The sequence below is a fragment of the Cyanistes caeruleus genome, chromosome 5, assembly GCF_971803275.1.
Source record: "Cyanistes caeruleus chromosome 5, bCyaCae1.hap1.1, whole genome shotgun sequence".
Lineage (NCBI taxonomy): Eukaryota > Metazoa > Chordata > Aves > Passeriformes > Paridae > Cyanistes > Cyanistes caeruleus.
Window position 1 is genome coordinate 35,135,277 of NC_141705.1, and position 14,140 is coordinate 35,149,416.

Sequence of the window (14,140 nt, forward strand, 5' to 3'; positions counted from 1 at the left end):
TATGCTGGATACAAATGACAAATTCTCCTAAAACATTGTTAAAAAAACTTTTTAGTCTTCACACTTAAACAAAATTTTGTTTGTAAAGATAAAGCAAGTTTTGGGAATTTTTTTCAAGACCTTTTTGATTAATACACCAACATGAAGAATGTATTAAGTAGTCACTTAGGGATAATTCACAAATATTAAAGAACCCTTGTTAAAAGCAAGTTAGTTCCCTCAAAATCAATCAGCTCTTAAGTGAACTCAAAACAAAGGGTCTTTGCTTTGGCTACTCTGCTCCAGTCTTTTGCATCTCTTCTTTTTTAAGGTTTTTCACACTGCAGTTCTCATCATTTTTCCTATTACTTTTTTCTGATTTATAGTATTAAAACCCATGTTTTAGTTTCCTCTTTTTCCAATTCCCCAATACATCCAGAATATTCCCTGTCTGGTAATAAATTCCCTTGTCATGCTTTGTTTGAAAATACACATGTAAGTTATGGACTATGCCAGGACGGCGATAATGACACGTGCTCCTTCTCCTGGACATCCAATGACCTAAATGCACCAGTCAATCCCTACAAACCATTGCTATTGCCACGAGGTGATCCTGATACCCTGTGCTCCTTCCATCCTCCCAACCCTGACAGCATTCACAGCTGCAGCTGAGGGAAGGAGCACACTCAGGGGGATCTGCAGCCACAGAGAGCCCACCTTTTCCGCAGAGGCGCTGACAGAAGCTGCTACATGCGGCTTGCTACCTTTCCTGGTTCATGACACTCAGCAAGACTTGCAGGTAGACTTATTGACACTCAAGCTGGTAAATCTGCCTCAATTATTCTATCTTACCATAGGGAAATCCTCTGCTTTGGAAAGATTTACCCAGATTGTTTAGGGAACATCTATCCTATTCCTTGCTATGGAAGGTCCCCTCTAATATTGTCTCAGCCCTTTCTGGAACAAGCATGTTCATTCTTCCTGATAAACAGATCCCAATAAAAATCTAGAGATTCCATTTCAGAAAGCCTTTTTTTACCTAAAGCTTTTACTTTTCTTACTGATTTAGCCTTCTATCTAATGTTTAAAGTCTTAAGACTCATACTGAATAGACTTCTTTTTATTCTTCCAGTCTGCTGCATTGCAAGCAGAAATTAAATGATTTGTAATACAGAACTGGATGTGGGCTACATCAGTGGCACTCAAGATCTGAGGCTGACTGACAGATAATGAACTATTAGTTTTCCAAGTAGCTGGTGGCAGTCCTAGAAAGGACCAAGGTTAGCCTACTATAACATACTGCACATGGATTTAAAAAAATGCCCTAAAATGGAACAGCTGTTTCCTTCAGAAACCAACTCCAGAAGGTATATTTGAGTTCTACACAAAATAAATTACTATCACAGTACTTAAAAAGCCCAAACACAGGAAGACTACCTTCTGGTTTAAAAATATTTATTTAAAAGAAAAGGAGATCTATACTTAGATGGCCAGGAAAAAAAAATAAAATCCCCAGTTTCCCCCACTTGAAACCATTATTCCGCAATTTACCTTTCCCTTAAGCTTCAGCTTCAATTTTTATTTAGGAAAAAACCAACAAAATCCTGAATTTTCATTTCCTTTTCCTATGCTGCTAGCCTGAGGAAATTAAGTTGCTTTCAATGAAAAGTTGCATGGGATGCAAGAAGAAACTGCAATAAAATGTATCCACAATATACAAGTATAAAAAATATTTTGCTTATGATTCAGTACTTATAATTTAATAACTTTTTGTTGTTTCATAGGTATCTGGGAAAGGTACAGACACATGTCCTGATCCTGTAACAAGAGGTAGAATGCCAGCATTTGGTACAACATTCCAGGAGAGAGTCAAGGTGATATTCCTGTTTCCCCTGCAAAAGCAACAAAGACTATCAGCACAAATACTCAAGTTAACCAATTTAATTAACAGTTTCAAGTATTAAATACATTAGGATACAGATTGTTTAACTGGTCCAGAACAATAAGCTTTTTAATTTTAAGCAGTTACTGCCTATTTTATTTTTTTACTTGACTCCTTTGGAGTTGATTGCATGACAGAACCAGTTCTACACAGACTGAAGGCAGAAACCCAGAAGCTTGTTGCTCATAACAGCAGTGCATCTTCTAGTCTACGGAATACACGGGATATCTTGTATCCCAAGGCCATCTTCTAACAATCAAAGATGCAACAGAGACGACAGAGTATCAGATAGAATGTAGTTACCTTCCCACACCAATAAACACATGTATTAAATGCAAAATATGTAAGTAAATCAAGATATTGTGAATTACAGTGATAAAACAAATATTTACTTACTTGAGACCATTTCCATCATCAAAGAAAAAGTACTTTGACTTCATGTCTTTTAAGGACAGCCTTGGGTTGTCTCCTCTCAACATGATCTTGTCCCAAAGGACTACCTGATTTAGGGCCTAAAATCACAATTGCAATTAAGTCAGCAAGGTACCTTACCAAGTCACAGTCAGATACTGGACCTTCATTACACTATTCATCTAAAAACCCTGAAGTACCTGCTTGCAATCCATAACTAATTTAACAAAATAATGCTTCACAGCAGGGTAATGGAATACTACTACATAGTGAAGTGTGGCTCAGAATAAACAGAAACAAGGAGGAACATCTTAAAACACAAGAAAGACATTTTAAAAAAGTCATATGCTTTAGAACAATTACAAAGCATAATGAGGTTTCCTTCTGAATTGCAAAGGTAAGTCACATTTAAAGCAGTATTTAGACCTTGTTTCAAAGGAAGGACTTAAAAACTGAGTTATTATAACTGCTTATGTATTTAACATCTTTCCAACTTAAATGGAAATATCTACTTGAATTGCAAGTATAATCCCAAAAAAATTTACGGACAGTTGAAAAAGTGAGATCTCAAGTTCTTACATTACAGAAACTTTATACCGTTCTTTTAAGTAGATGCTAAACAGTTTTGTTTAGTACTTTATAGAACAATTTAGAAAAACACTTCTCAGTATTTGTGAGAAGTGGTGATTTACGTGGAAAAAGATCTAAAATATGGAACAATACAATAAAATCACAGAAACCCTAAGAACGATTCTAGTACAAACAAAATATCTACCATCTTGTTTAATATAACTAAGGCACTTAAAAAAAAAAAAAGACAGTTTTGTACAGCAAGTTAAGAAAACCCCCAAGTTTTCACCATATCCTTGCAATGTGAGCACAGCAGCTTTAACTAGAATTCAGTGGTACCGTGGCTGCATGGTGTTCCATTAAAGTGATTTTTTTTTTCAAAGGCTGTTCCCACATAGCTTATACCAGATCATTAAAAAGGGTGTTCAGCTTTTAAAAGGAAGCTTTTAAAAAGGGAAGGCTCAATAGCAACCAATTTAAAGGAGCAAGGAAAATTATTTTGAGAAGTATGACTTATGAATGAATTATGGGGCTACAGGAACTGGTAGGGGCAACCACTTCCATGATTTCTGAAAAAAAGACACACCACATTAGGCCAGCCCAGAAGCCACTCTCTTGTTTCTAACAGCAGCCAACTGCAGAAATTTAGAAAAAAAAATAAAATGGACAGAAAAGGTGAAAAAAACTCATTCACAGTATACTATTGTAAGTATACCTGCAACACAAGGCATGTGTTATTTTTCTCCAGTTCTACTGGGCATATATCAAGTTAGGTTTCATGGAGGTGAACTTCCCAGCCCTACAGTTAAACTGTCAAGAAAATAATCATGAAGGCCAGTAAAAACAGCCCAGACTAGTAGGAAATGCTGGTGGCTTTAACTCTTCTCAGCAGAACTACAGAATGGTTAAAAATAGCTGCAGTACTAAAATGGGTAATTGCTTCAAACATCTTTTTAATACTTACATTGTTTTTTGTTGAATATTCCGCAGACAAATATAGAAACAATTGTTTGACATTCCAATCGAATATACTCTGCAGATGTATGCAAGTTAAGAAAAATACCATATTGCACTTACATAACCTTGTTTTATTTTTACTAGATCTAAGTAGACTACAAACATTACAGTGAGCTCTTACCTTTCAACATACCTCATCTTACTCATAAATCAGAGCACTGCCAGCAGTTTGAACACATATTTTAAAAGTGATTAGCCGGATATTTCTTTTTACTATTTATGAAATCTAGCAGCTACTTCTCCTCAAATAATTTAAGAGTTCTATATTTGACACTAAGCTAGTAACCAGAATCCTCTGCTAGACAACCTTAACCATAAAAGTCATGACAGAATTCTTCCAAAAATATACTCAAAGCAATTTTTTATACTATCAGAGAACCCTTGTATCCAAATACAGTAACATTAAACAATATATAAAAACAAAACTGGTGAAGTGCAGGGAATTCAAAGAGCCTTTAATGCCTATGTTACAGAAATTAGAATATGGGAAGCATTTCATATTGGAAGGGACCCCAAGAATTAGTAAATTTGATTCCCTACTGACAACAAGGAAAGCTCATTAGACTCAAACAAAATTCTGCTCAGATTTTTGATCAACAGTAAACTGCTGACTGCCATTTGAGACAGTATAATGATGCTGGGATTCTAAGTAGTTGTCTTTTTATTTAAAAATAACATGTGACTGCTAAGAAAAAGACTTTTTAATTCACCATAGAGATTAGCTGTAATCTTTTATTTCCTCGTCCTCTTTTGTATTCTGTTTGCCATTATCTCAAAGAATAAATAGATTCCCTAACCTAGCTCAAAATCTTTTTTTTCTTTCACTCATCCAAAACAAACATGTTCTTAAGCTACTAATTCAAAGGGCAAGAAAGGAAAGAATTAAATATTTAACTGCTGTCACTGCAAGACTAGGTAGAAATATTTTACTTGAACATTTTCTGTCATCTGGCTCAAAATATCAAACAAGGTTCTGAAGTTTTCCTTGATAGGATTTCTTATCACTTACAAAAGGTAGCAATTATTTAAATAAGCTTAAAGGAGTTTGTGAAAACTATTTCCTTCCTTTCCTGCTCCCCTTCCCTTGACTAGTTCCTTTTTCTAACTGCCATTTTATTTAACTTCTCCCAGGACTAACAACTTCTTTCTGGTAGTTAAGACAGTCCATGTACCTGTATCTCTTTATAAATTTTGAATAAAAACCCATACCAGGACAGTTGCATTTTACATCTCTAAATATTGCAAGCTTCATTTATGCCAGGTATGAGAAATTTAGTCAGAAACTTTAAAAAAAAAAATAAAAAAAGGCCATTACCAGTAGAAGTTATTCAAACATGGAATCTTTATGGCCACATGTTGCAGAGCAATCCTTGCATAAGAACATTTCTTTTAGAGGTTCTGTCCTGCCTGGCCCTGCTTCTCTCCATACACAATGTGTACAAGTCTATGCACCTACTTTAGAATTTCAGTCTCTGATTTTAATATGTATTAGTATTTCAGAGGTAAAACTCAGACTTAGGAGCTTACTTCTCCTGCCTCCAGTTGATAAAAAAACCCCCTCTTATTCCTGTCCTGACAGACCTGCAAAAATCTGATTAGCCTGTTTATCCAGTATTGTATCAAGAGTTGTATTATGTGTGGTCTGCTCACACATCAGTGTTCTTCAAAAGAGCAAAACCAAAACACAGAGGTAATCAGTGTCTTGCCTAACAATAACAAAAACCAGCAGACAGGGAAAGACCCCAGGATTCTCAGACCAGTTGCAAAACACAGTTTAGTGTAATCACCTGAAGATGCAACCTATTATTTGGTACTGACTTCTGCAGAAAAACTCTTTCAAAGAGGCTTAATCCAGACTAGCAGGGAAGCAAAGAAATACAAAAGAAAACCTGCAAAACTGCAACAGCAATTAAGAGGACAAAAAACAATGTGATAAATTTTTTAGTAAACCATACACTTCCCAATTAATTTCATACTAAGAAATACTAAAGATTAGAGTGTTTAACATCTAAGCAAGTGAAGGATTACAATGCCTTTTTTATTTTTAGAAGAAGACAGGTACTTCTATGCAACCATTATAGTCAGAACTTAGAATGCCTCACAACAAAAAGAGTTTCAAAGGAGCAGTTCCTACATTAGGTATGACGTTCAAAACAACATGCTATGTAAACCCTACCATTAATTCACTCTTCAAATCACCAATACAAACTCCACTTTACAGTAATAATGTCTAGATGTTAAATTGCACTCCCCATTATTAGATCCAGTGCACTTCACAATAGAGCCTGATTTTAAGAACAGGCATTAAACAGCTTGTCATCAACTAGAGAACAAACAGTTGTTTTAAGTTCTATTTCACAGCCATACCTATGCAAAATATTATTTTTAGCTGCTTTAAATTTTTATTTTAAGACAAATTGCTAGTTTTCCCTAAAGTCCTGAATATCTGAAGATTATAAGGTAACAAAAACAGACATCAATGTTCTTATCCCAAAAAGTTTGCAAACCATTTTTTCCATTAAGGATATCTGCAGTAATGTCAAATGTGACGAATCCCAGATCACTTCTTTCTCTAGGTCCAGTGAAATCTTCTACATTTTTTCTAAGAGAAAGCAAAACACAACACAAGATTATCCTTTCTCATTATTTGTCTCTTAAACAGTACGTAAGTTATGGTTCTTATTAGATAGTTCCCTCATCCATTTTCTGTATTTTGTTTTAAATAGTTCTGGGTAAAATGTAATCAACATTACAAACTAACACCTACCTTCCAGAAATTATGGTGTCCCAGTTTTAAATGTCAGGCCCTGCCCTCACAGTGTCTAAGACATACAAGTAACCTATTGACTTTCTCCTGTTAAAAAAAAATCTGTATCTAAGCTGGACTATATTTAATTTTAGTAAAATATGTCTTAGCATCCTCAAATATGTAAAACTTTTTGGGATACCATCAGCATAGCAGTCTGCTGGCAACCATTGTCAATATTGAGACAGTTGAGAAATCAACTGTCCTTGAAAAAACAAAACCTCTCACTCTCTGACCATTCTAATTAAACAGTTTATGTGCACAGTTCACACAAATTTCAAGATTTATTCCTGTAATGTATTTAAGTAACAGCATGAAAAAAATAGTTATTTCCCCTCTACATTCTGGAAAATTACATCATTTTGGAAGGCTTTATTATAAATCTACATTTGGAACAGTACTTGATGTTCCCACACTAAATCACAATAGAAGGAGCAAATGGAAAATGACACATTGCAGATATTTCCATATGTATTCATAAAGCTTATCAATTTACCAAACTTATCATCTACAAAGACGATTACAATCATGACAATCAACTATGAACCTTAACTCCTCATGGAACAATTTGTTTATGAATTATGAACTTTGTAATTATATTTATTCCAGTTCGGAAATAAGTCAATTAAAACATCATTTCATTAAAACCAAGTTTAGTAATCACAAATAAAAAAAAGTTTACAAGTGAAGAAAACAGTTTTGGAGATAGTAGTTGAGAAAAACACCACCAAATCTTCACGATATAAGCCTTGGTATGAATTTCCATCCTTTTGCAAAAAGCAGTATCTTTTTAAGTAATAAACCTTATCAAGCACTTGACTTCACCTCTTAACCACTGCCAGTCAGGTGGAGTAGCAGGCTTTAAGCTTGGAATCTCCAAAACTTGTCAGGCATTCAAGAGAAGCAGCTCAGGTTCAACATCTCCCAGTAACACCAGATCTGTGCATCACAGAAGGGACTGGCAATACACATTTCACCCAAATTAGACATTAGTATGCTGCCTCATATATGCTGAGCTCACCATAACACTCAAAGACATGCTTTTATGCTAATTTTATGCTGTTGCAATCCTCAGTGTAGCATGAACACAAGTGTTTTGGTTTTTTTATCCTGTGGTATTAAACCAGTCTGAAAGGTGATGGCAGACCCTTTATTTGCATTCATCTCTCCTTTCAAGTCCTGCTATTTGGCATCCACTGGTGCCAGATACCTTGGGGTGGTTCCAAAGTTCCACAGAATCATCACCAAATCACAGAATGGCCTGGGTTGGAAGGGACCTTGACCTTAAAGATCATCAATTTCCAAATTCCCTGACATGGACAGGGACACCTTTCACTAGACCAAATTGAGCAGAGCTCCATCCAACCTGGCACTGAACACTTCCAAAAGTGGGCTGCTTTAGCTCCCTAATCTAGGCCAAAACCAACAAGACAAAAAAAACATGAGCTGAGTTAAAGCAGCTCAATAAAGTGTCCTATGAGCCAGATTCCCATGTGGAGCTCTGGTAAAGAACCACGTGGCAAAAACGGGAGCAAAGACCTCCACTCGCTGGTGGCTGTAACAGCTGCTCAAATGCTTGTGAAACTGCTGCCCTCCACATCACACATACTTCATGGAAGTTTTCTGTGACATAGGCTCCGTTCAGAGAAAGAAACCTCACCACGAAACAACACCAAAACTGGGGGAAAAGGTCACCCAGCACGACTTTGCATCAGTACATTTTACTTGTAGGCAGCACGTTTCGATGTAGTATTGCGCCCTACACCTGGTGCATTTCGCAGAGAAGGAGCCATCCGATCACTGTTGATATAGGACAGAAAGAATGCTAGGTTATCCACGGAGAAACCCAACTAATTAAGAGGTACTTCGACCAGATAAATGTTCACAGGACATACTCCACGTTCCTGCAGGTCCCTGCCTCTCCGCATCTGCGGGCAGCAGCTGGCTCGGCTCCGCCGTGAGCGGCCGCCCCGCTCTAAGGGAGGCTCCGGGTGCGAGCGGCGGGGCCGCCCCCCGAGCGCCGCCCCGGCTCCCGCCCGGCCGCGCCGTCGTGGGGCTCCCCCATTGGCCGGGCCGGCGGCGCAGGAGGCCGAGCCCCGAGCCCCGAGCGCCGCGCGAGCAGCCGGGGGCCGGCCGCCCCTGCCCCTCACCCGCCCCGGCCCCTGCTCTCGGCTCCCGAACTCTTCCCGGCCCGGCCCGGCCCTCTCCTCTCCCGCCACTCCCTTCCCTCCCCTCGCCGCACTCACAGCGTGACCCGGGAGACGGCGATGCGGACGGGCACACTGCGCTCCTTGAAGGCGGTGGTGATGAAGCAGCCGAAGGTGAGCGCCGCCATCACGCTCAGCGAGAAGGCGAAGAGCGAGTTGGCCCGGGACAGCACCGTGTTCATCTCCCCGCTGGGCCCGGCCGGGGCTGCGGCCGCTGCTCGGGCGGGGCGGGCGCGGCAGGAAGCGGGCGGCGGCGGGCAAGCGGCGCGCGCGCGACCGGCGCGAGGGGGCGTGGCTCCCGGGAGCCCGCCCTCCCGCCCCCGGCTAGGCCACGCCCCCACCAGGCCACGCCCCCACCCGATCCTGCTCCCGCTTCCGCCAGGAGATGGGCGGGGCTGGCGCCGGGCCCGGGCGCGACATGGCGGCCGTGCTGGGGCTGGCGCTGCGCTCTGTGTTCCGTGCCTGCCGCAGCCTGGGCTCCCAGGGCACTCTCCCTCACCGGGGAGCTGGGGTTTGTCGCTCCGCCGGAGTTTTTCATTCGTATAGTAAAGCGTAAATAAGTTTTAGCGAAGGTTGCTTTCGCTGGTACTGTGATTTGCCATTCCCTCCCTTGTTTCCTACACAGGATGTTCCTGTTCGTTTCCTCTTTGCTACACACGTGCTCAGTATGTCAATCTTCTTGTCTAGAAATCTCCTTCAGTAGCTGGGCTTGTTCCTGGAATCCTTTTTCTTTGCCGGATGGCGGGGTGATCTCACGCTGTTGGCAGGCTGAGGCAGCCTTTCACCTGACCCCACGGATTTGGTGGAAATTTCAACCAGCAAAGCTCCGTTTATGTAGTGAGGCGATTCCTAACTCCTCCCGAGGTCCTGTTTGATGCCCATGCCTGCTTCACGGACCTGCAACAGTATTAATGTGAGAACCGGAGGGGAATGAGAGCTTTTACAATGCTTTGGGGTCGATTTTGTTTGGTGTTCCCAACCGCTGTATTGGTCTCTATTAACGATACCAGGCTCGATTAACGGGGATTTCTTGGGGCTGCCAACAGATGTCAGCAGTGATTCAGTAATATTTAATTTCCTCTTCCCATCCCAAAGCTTCCAGTGCTGCAAATACTGGGAGTAGGAGCAGGAGCTGAGATGCAGGAGTTTAAAAGGGTGGAAGGCCTCGTGGTGACTGAAGGGATAGGGACTGTCAGGCCGTTCTGAAATACCTGTGTTCTGTAATGACGGTGATGTTTCTTTTCCTCCCTGTAGACAAGAGCCAGGTCTATGAGTCAGGGAAGAAAGATCTTTGCAGATAAAGGTAGGGAATGGAATAGGGAAAATATCATAGTGAGGCTTTTTATTTCCCCCCAGACTGAGTAACTGAAGCACATGTCTGTTTAGCCTGTAGGATGTGGAGGTGCCTGTGGAGACATTCCTTTGGGGACCCTGTATTCTGCTCTGCAGGTGGTTTCTGTGTGTCTGTGCATTTGCCACATTGAAGTCAGTCACAGACCCAAAAAGGGTAGGCTCTTTTCTGGTTTGCATTTTGTAATTCTTGACCTTTCTGATATTTCATGAGGAGTTCAGCAGCACAGAGAATTTCTTGTGTAAAGCTTTTGTTGGCTTGTTATTATTTTATGCTATTCAAAATATTAATTATTGTGATGATTTGTGGTCTGGAACCTGTTGTAACAGAAACCTTGGATTATTCTTACTGAAAAGTGTGTACTTTTCCCCAGAATATTTGACTTAGAATTATTAAGGAAGCTTTTACTGTAAGCTGGGAAACCTAATAATTTCAGAAGTTATAAAATGTCTGCTGCTTTCAAAAGGATACCTTAAATGTGAACACCATTTTTTTTCTCATGCCTACAAGAAAATGGCTTGATTGCCTTTGATCTTGCTTTTAGTTCATGTAGTTGCTATTTAGAGTTTTTCATACTAAACTACTGTTTAATAAAAAAAAAGGCCTCTTGGGCAGAACTTGCAGGAATAAAGTAGTGAAATTTCCAAAGCAGTAGTTAGGTACCTGCAAAAGACAAAAATCAAAAGGCTTAGTGAAATTTATTATGTGTTTTTAAAGCAATTAATAAATATGGCTATTTCTTGTAGAGGTTTGGATTTATTTTAGTAGAAACCTTAAATAAATATCACTTAAAAGCGCAGTATACAGGGGAAGACAGATGGTGTAATTTATTCAAGGACTGATCTACTACTGTTTTAGAAGAAACCTATAGATTTTTAATGACTAAAATCTTGCAAAATCACAATAGGAAAAAATTTTGCAACAAGGCAATTGCGGAAGAAGAAGGGGGGAGATACTTATTCACAACACCCATTTGCTCGTAAGTTTTACATTGTTCTATGAAAGATATAAAATCCGATATTTCATGAAGAATGGTGACATAATACTGTCAAAAATTGGTGTCAGCTAAATAAGTTGTGTTACTGGGGATTGAGCAAATACTATAATTATGGAAACAAATTTATAGGATCGTGGGGAAGCAGAAGAGTTTGGGGACCATTTCCAAAATGCAGTGGAATGGTATTTATTATGCCCAAGCAGTGACCTTAAGACCTGCAGAGCATAAGGCATGTCAGTGTTCAAGCTGGCTATTACTTCAAGAAATGTCATATTTTTCATTACAAACTCATTAAAAAAATGCAGAGATAGGATTGGCAGCAGGTCTGAAATGTAGAATTTGCCATCCTTCTCCAGTCCTGACTTTGAAAATGAGTTTTTGTGCAGTCTTTGATCTATTAAACATGTGTTCTTTTTTATAGTGCCAGCACTTCAACAGGATTGATCCTTGTCAGCAGCTGATGATTAGTAGTCTTTTGAGAGAGAGTAGCTTGCTTTCTTTGGTTGACATGTTTCTACTCTGATATTCAAGTTACAGAGCGATTCCTTTCATCTTCTGTAAACAAAATAGCAAGTGTTGACACTGACCATCAACAGAGATTGCTATGAGTTCTTTGTTTTCCCACTGAAGTCATATTAATTCTAACATGGCACACATAGATGGAAGGTTTGGGGTGGCTGACAGTTTGGGGTGTATGTTGTGAATTTCAAGAGAAAGGGAGATGTTAGTTTCAGCCCAGCAGCTTTATCCTTCTTGGGGCTTAAGTTCTGACTAATTTTACAGGTGAAACTTCAGGTGCCTGTGGCATCTTTGGCACCAAGATAGATGAGGACCTTTTTTGTGATCTAGGGACGTGTGTACTTTTTGATTATTTTTTTTTTTTGTCATAAATGCCTAAATACTTTCTTGAATTTGTCCTTTATTAATTGTTAAAATGTTAATTCTTTAAGAGACAGTAGCAACACACAGCCTCTTAGGCAGTTCTGGGTAGGAAGATGAGGATTAAAATAAATGGCATGATCAGCTGTCTCTTGCAACAGCCCCCTTTCAGTTAACACCTCTTCTGGATGGCTCATTTTTACAGCTGGTGTGGAAAGGCTGTAAGTAAGAGAAGAGGCTTTTTGGACTGCATTTGATTCTAATGTTCTTCTCACCTCCATTTTTTTAGCTTTGGATCTACACAGTATGCAGAATAAGAAGATAAGCAAAAAGAAGTTTTCACTTGCCTTTGTAGTATTATTTTGAGTCCTTCAGCAAGAAAACCTCAGGGTTTTTTTAGTTTCTGGTTTCAGAATGAAATTGAGATTTTACAATATTGTCTCATTTAGTGGCATAACATATGGCAAAATAAAAGCTACATCACAGAGAGAACCAAATATTCTTGGCTCCAAAGTCAGTATATTTCGGAGCCTAACACATCCTGTGATGTTTGCCCATTCCATGGCCTATATGGAATTAGCCTACCATGTTAGGTAACTTCATTCAAACATTACTGATTTAACTTAATCTTTCTCACCTGACTGTGCTTTGCATTATGGGCAGGAAACTGGAGTGCCACTGATCCACCTCACCCGGGTTTTAACCTCATTCACTCAGCCAGTTGCAAGTCTTCCTCATAATGTATTTTTATGTCTCTTGTAAAAGCACCAAGCAGAGACTTGTCATGCCTCAGCTTGAAGAAAAAGATGCTTTTCTAGCTCTGTCATGGTGATATCATTTAGCTGATACCAATTTTAGTGGATGGAAAAAGCCTTTCTGTTATGAACACCAGCCATGGGAGTCAGCATATAATGACATAAGATTGCAGAATAAACTTTTAACTCTCATTCCTACTATTGACTATGTAATTTCCTTTTATTAACAATATTCTTAGGCACCAAAATATGCTTTACACAGAAGAAAAAAAAAATTAAACCACTTAACCACTTTTATTTAGTTAAGAAGAAAACCTGACAAAGTTTAAAGAAAGCAGAATAAGAGTAAATGGATAATTTCACTGTTTTTAGAAAAAAAAATATTTTTTGAACAAAAAAGTTAAGCTGTTAAAGGAAAATTTAAAGACAGCCTATAATGTAGAATTAAATTAACAATTTTGTAAGGAATTCAAATTGATGACAAAAGATTCACAGCTCAAGTATTGTTTTATTTAGAGGCATCTATTTCATAAAAACCTGTGACATTTTTGCTGTTCATGAAGGAAAAGATTAACTGTAAAAACTGCAAAAATACCAGGTTTAATTACATGAATTTAGATTAATGAGGTGGTTGCACTGCCTGCTAGAGAAATAGCAAAGTTAGTTGGCCAAGCTAGTTGAAATACCAAAAGCCTAGCTCCTGTGGTACCACAATCCTAAGGAAGAGGTTGAGTTAGTTGCCAAAGAGGGAATGTGTGTTCTGTAGACAGGGTTGGCAGTGAAAGAAATCACTTTTTTTTTTCCCAAGAAGGGAACTATACAAAGGGAAAGAGGTGCAAAATGAGGAGATTCTTCCCAAGATGCACTGATACACCTGTATCAGTACATTAGGTCATCAGAAATTATGCCTAAGTATCCTTACAAAGAGGCAGCAAGTATATACATTTTGACTTACTCTCCCCTCATAGTTTGCTATGAATTTGTCCAGAGGCTCGTTTGCTCTGTCTCAGAATGGGTTGTAGGGGGGTGGGTGTGAGCATTTTCTTCAGTGTAAAGTCCAACAGGTTAGTTTTAATTTATTAACAATATAAATTGCCAGATTTTGAACTGAGGAGTGTACCAATACACATTCCTTCCTGTTGATTTCCAGGAAGGGAGAGAGAGGGGCACTTTATAGAGAGAGGAACCTTTAGCTGAGGAATGGAATGGGCAGCTGGAGGTGGTAA

At 39.2% G+C, this 14,140-nt stretch overlaps 2 protein-coding genes across 6 annotated transcripts in view; one reads left to right on the top strand and one right to left on the bottom strand.

The window, feature by feature from the left end:
• Nucleotides 1-1,417: 1,417 nt before the first annotated feature.
• Nucleotides 1,418-9,234, bottom strand: SPCS3 (signal peptidase complex subunit 3). Its single transcript, XM_086891593.1, has 5 exons — nucleotides 8,972-9,234; nucleotides 6,448-6,521; nucleotides 3,867-3,943; nucleotides 2,318-2,433; nucleotides 1,418-1,871 (listed from the first exon to the last, which is right to left on the bottom strand). The coding sequence occupies exons 1-5, from the start codon at nucleotides 9,112-9,114 to the stop codon at nucleotides 1,739-1,741; spliced, it is 543 nt and encodes a 180-aa protein (XP_086747719.1). The 5' UTR covers nucleotides 9,115-9,234; the 3' UTR covers nucleotides 1,418-1,738.
• Nucleotides 8,405-14,140, top strand: part of ASB5 (ankyrin repeat and SOCS box containing 5) — a 41,822-nt gene continuing 36,086 nt past the window's right edge. The window contains exons 1-2 of one of the 5 annotated variants that reach the window (XM_086891591.1): nucleotides 9,324-9,443; nucleotides 9,620-9,845. The gene's annotated coding sequence lies outside the window, so the exon portion shown is untranslated. Of the gene's footprint in view, nucleotides 8,587-8,976; nucleotides 9,047-9,323; nucleotides 9,518-9,557; nucleotides 9,846-14,140 lie in introns of those variants that run through there. The other 4 variants (XM_086891588.1, XM_086891592.1, XM_086891587.1 and 1 more) reach the window with 4 other exon arrangements.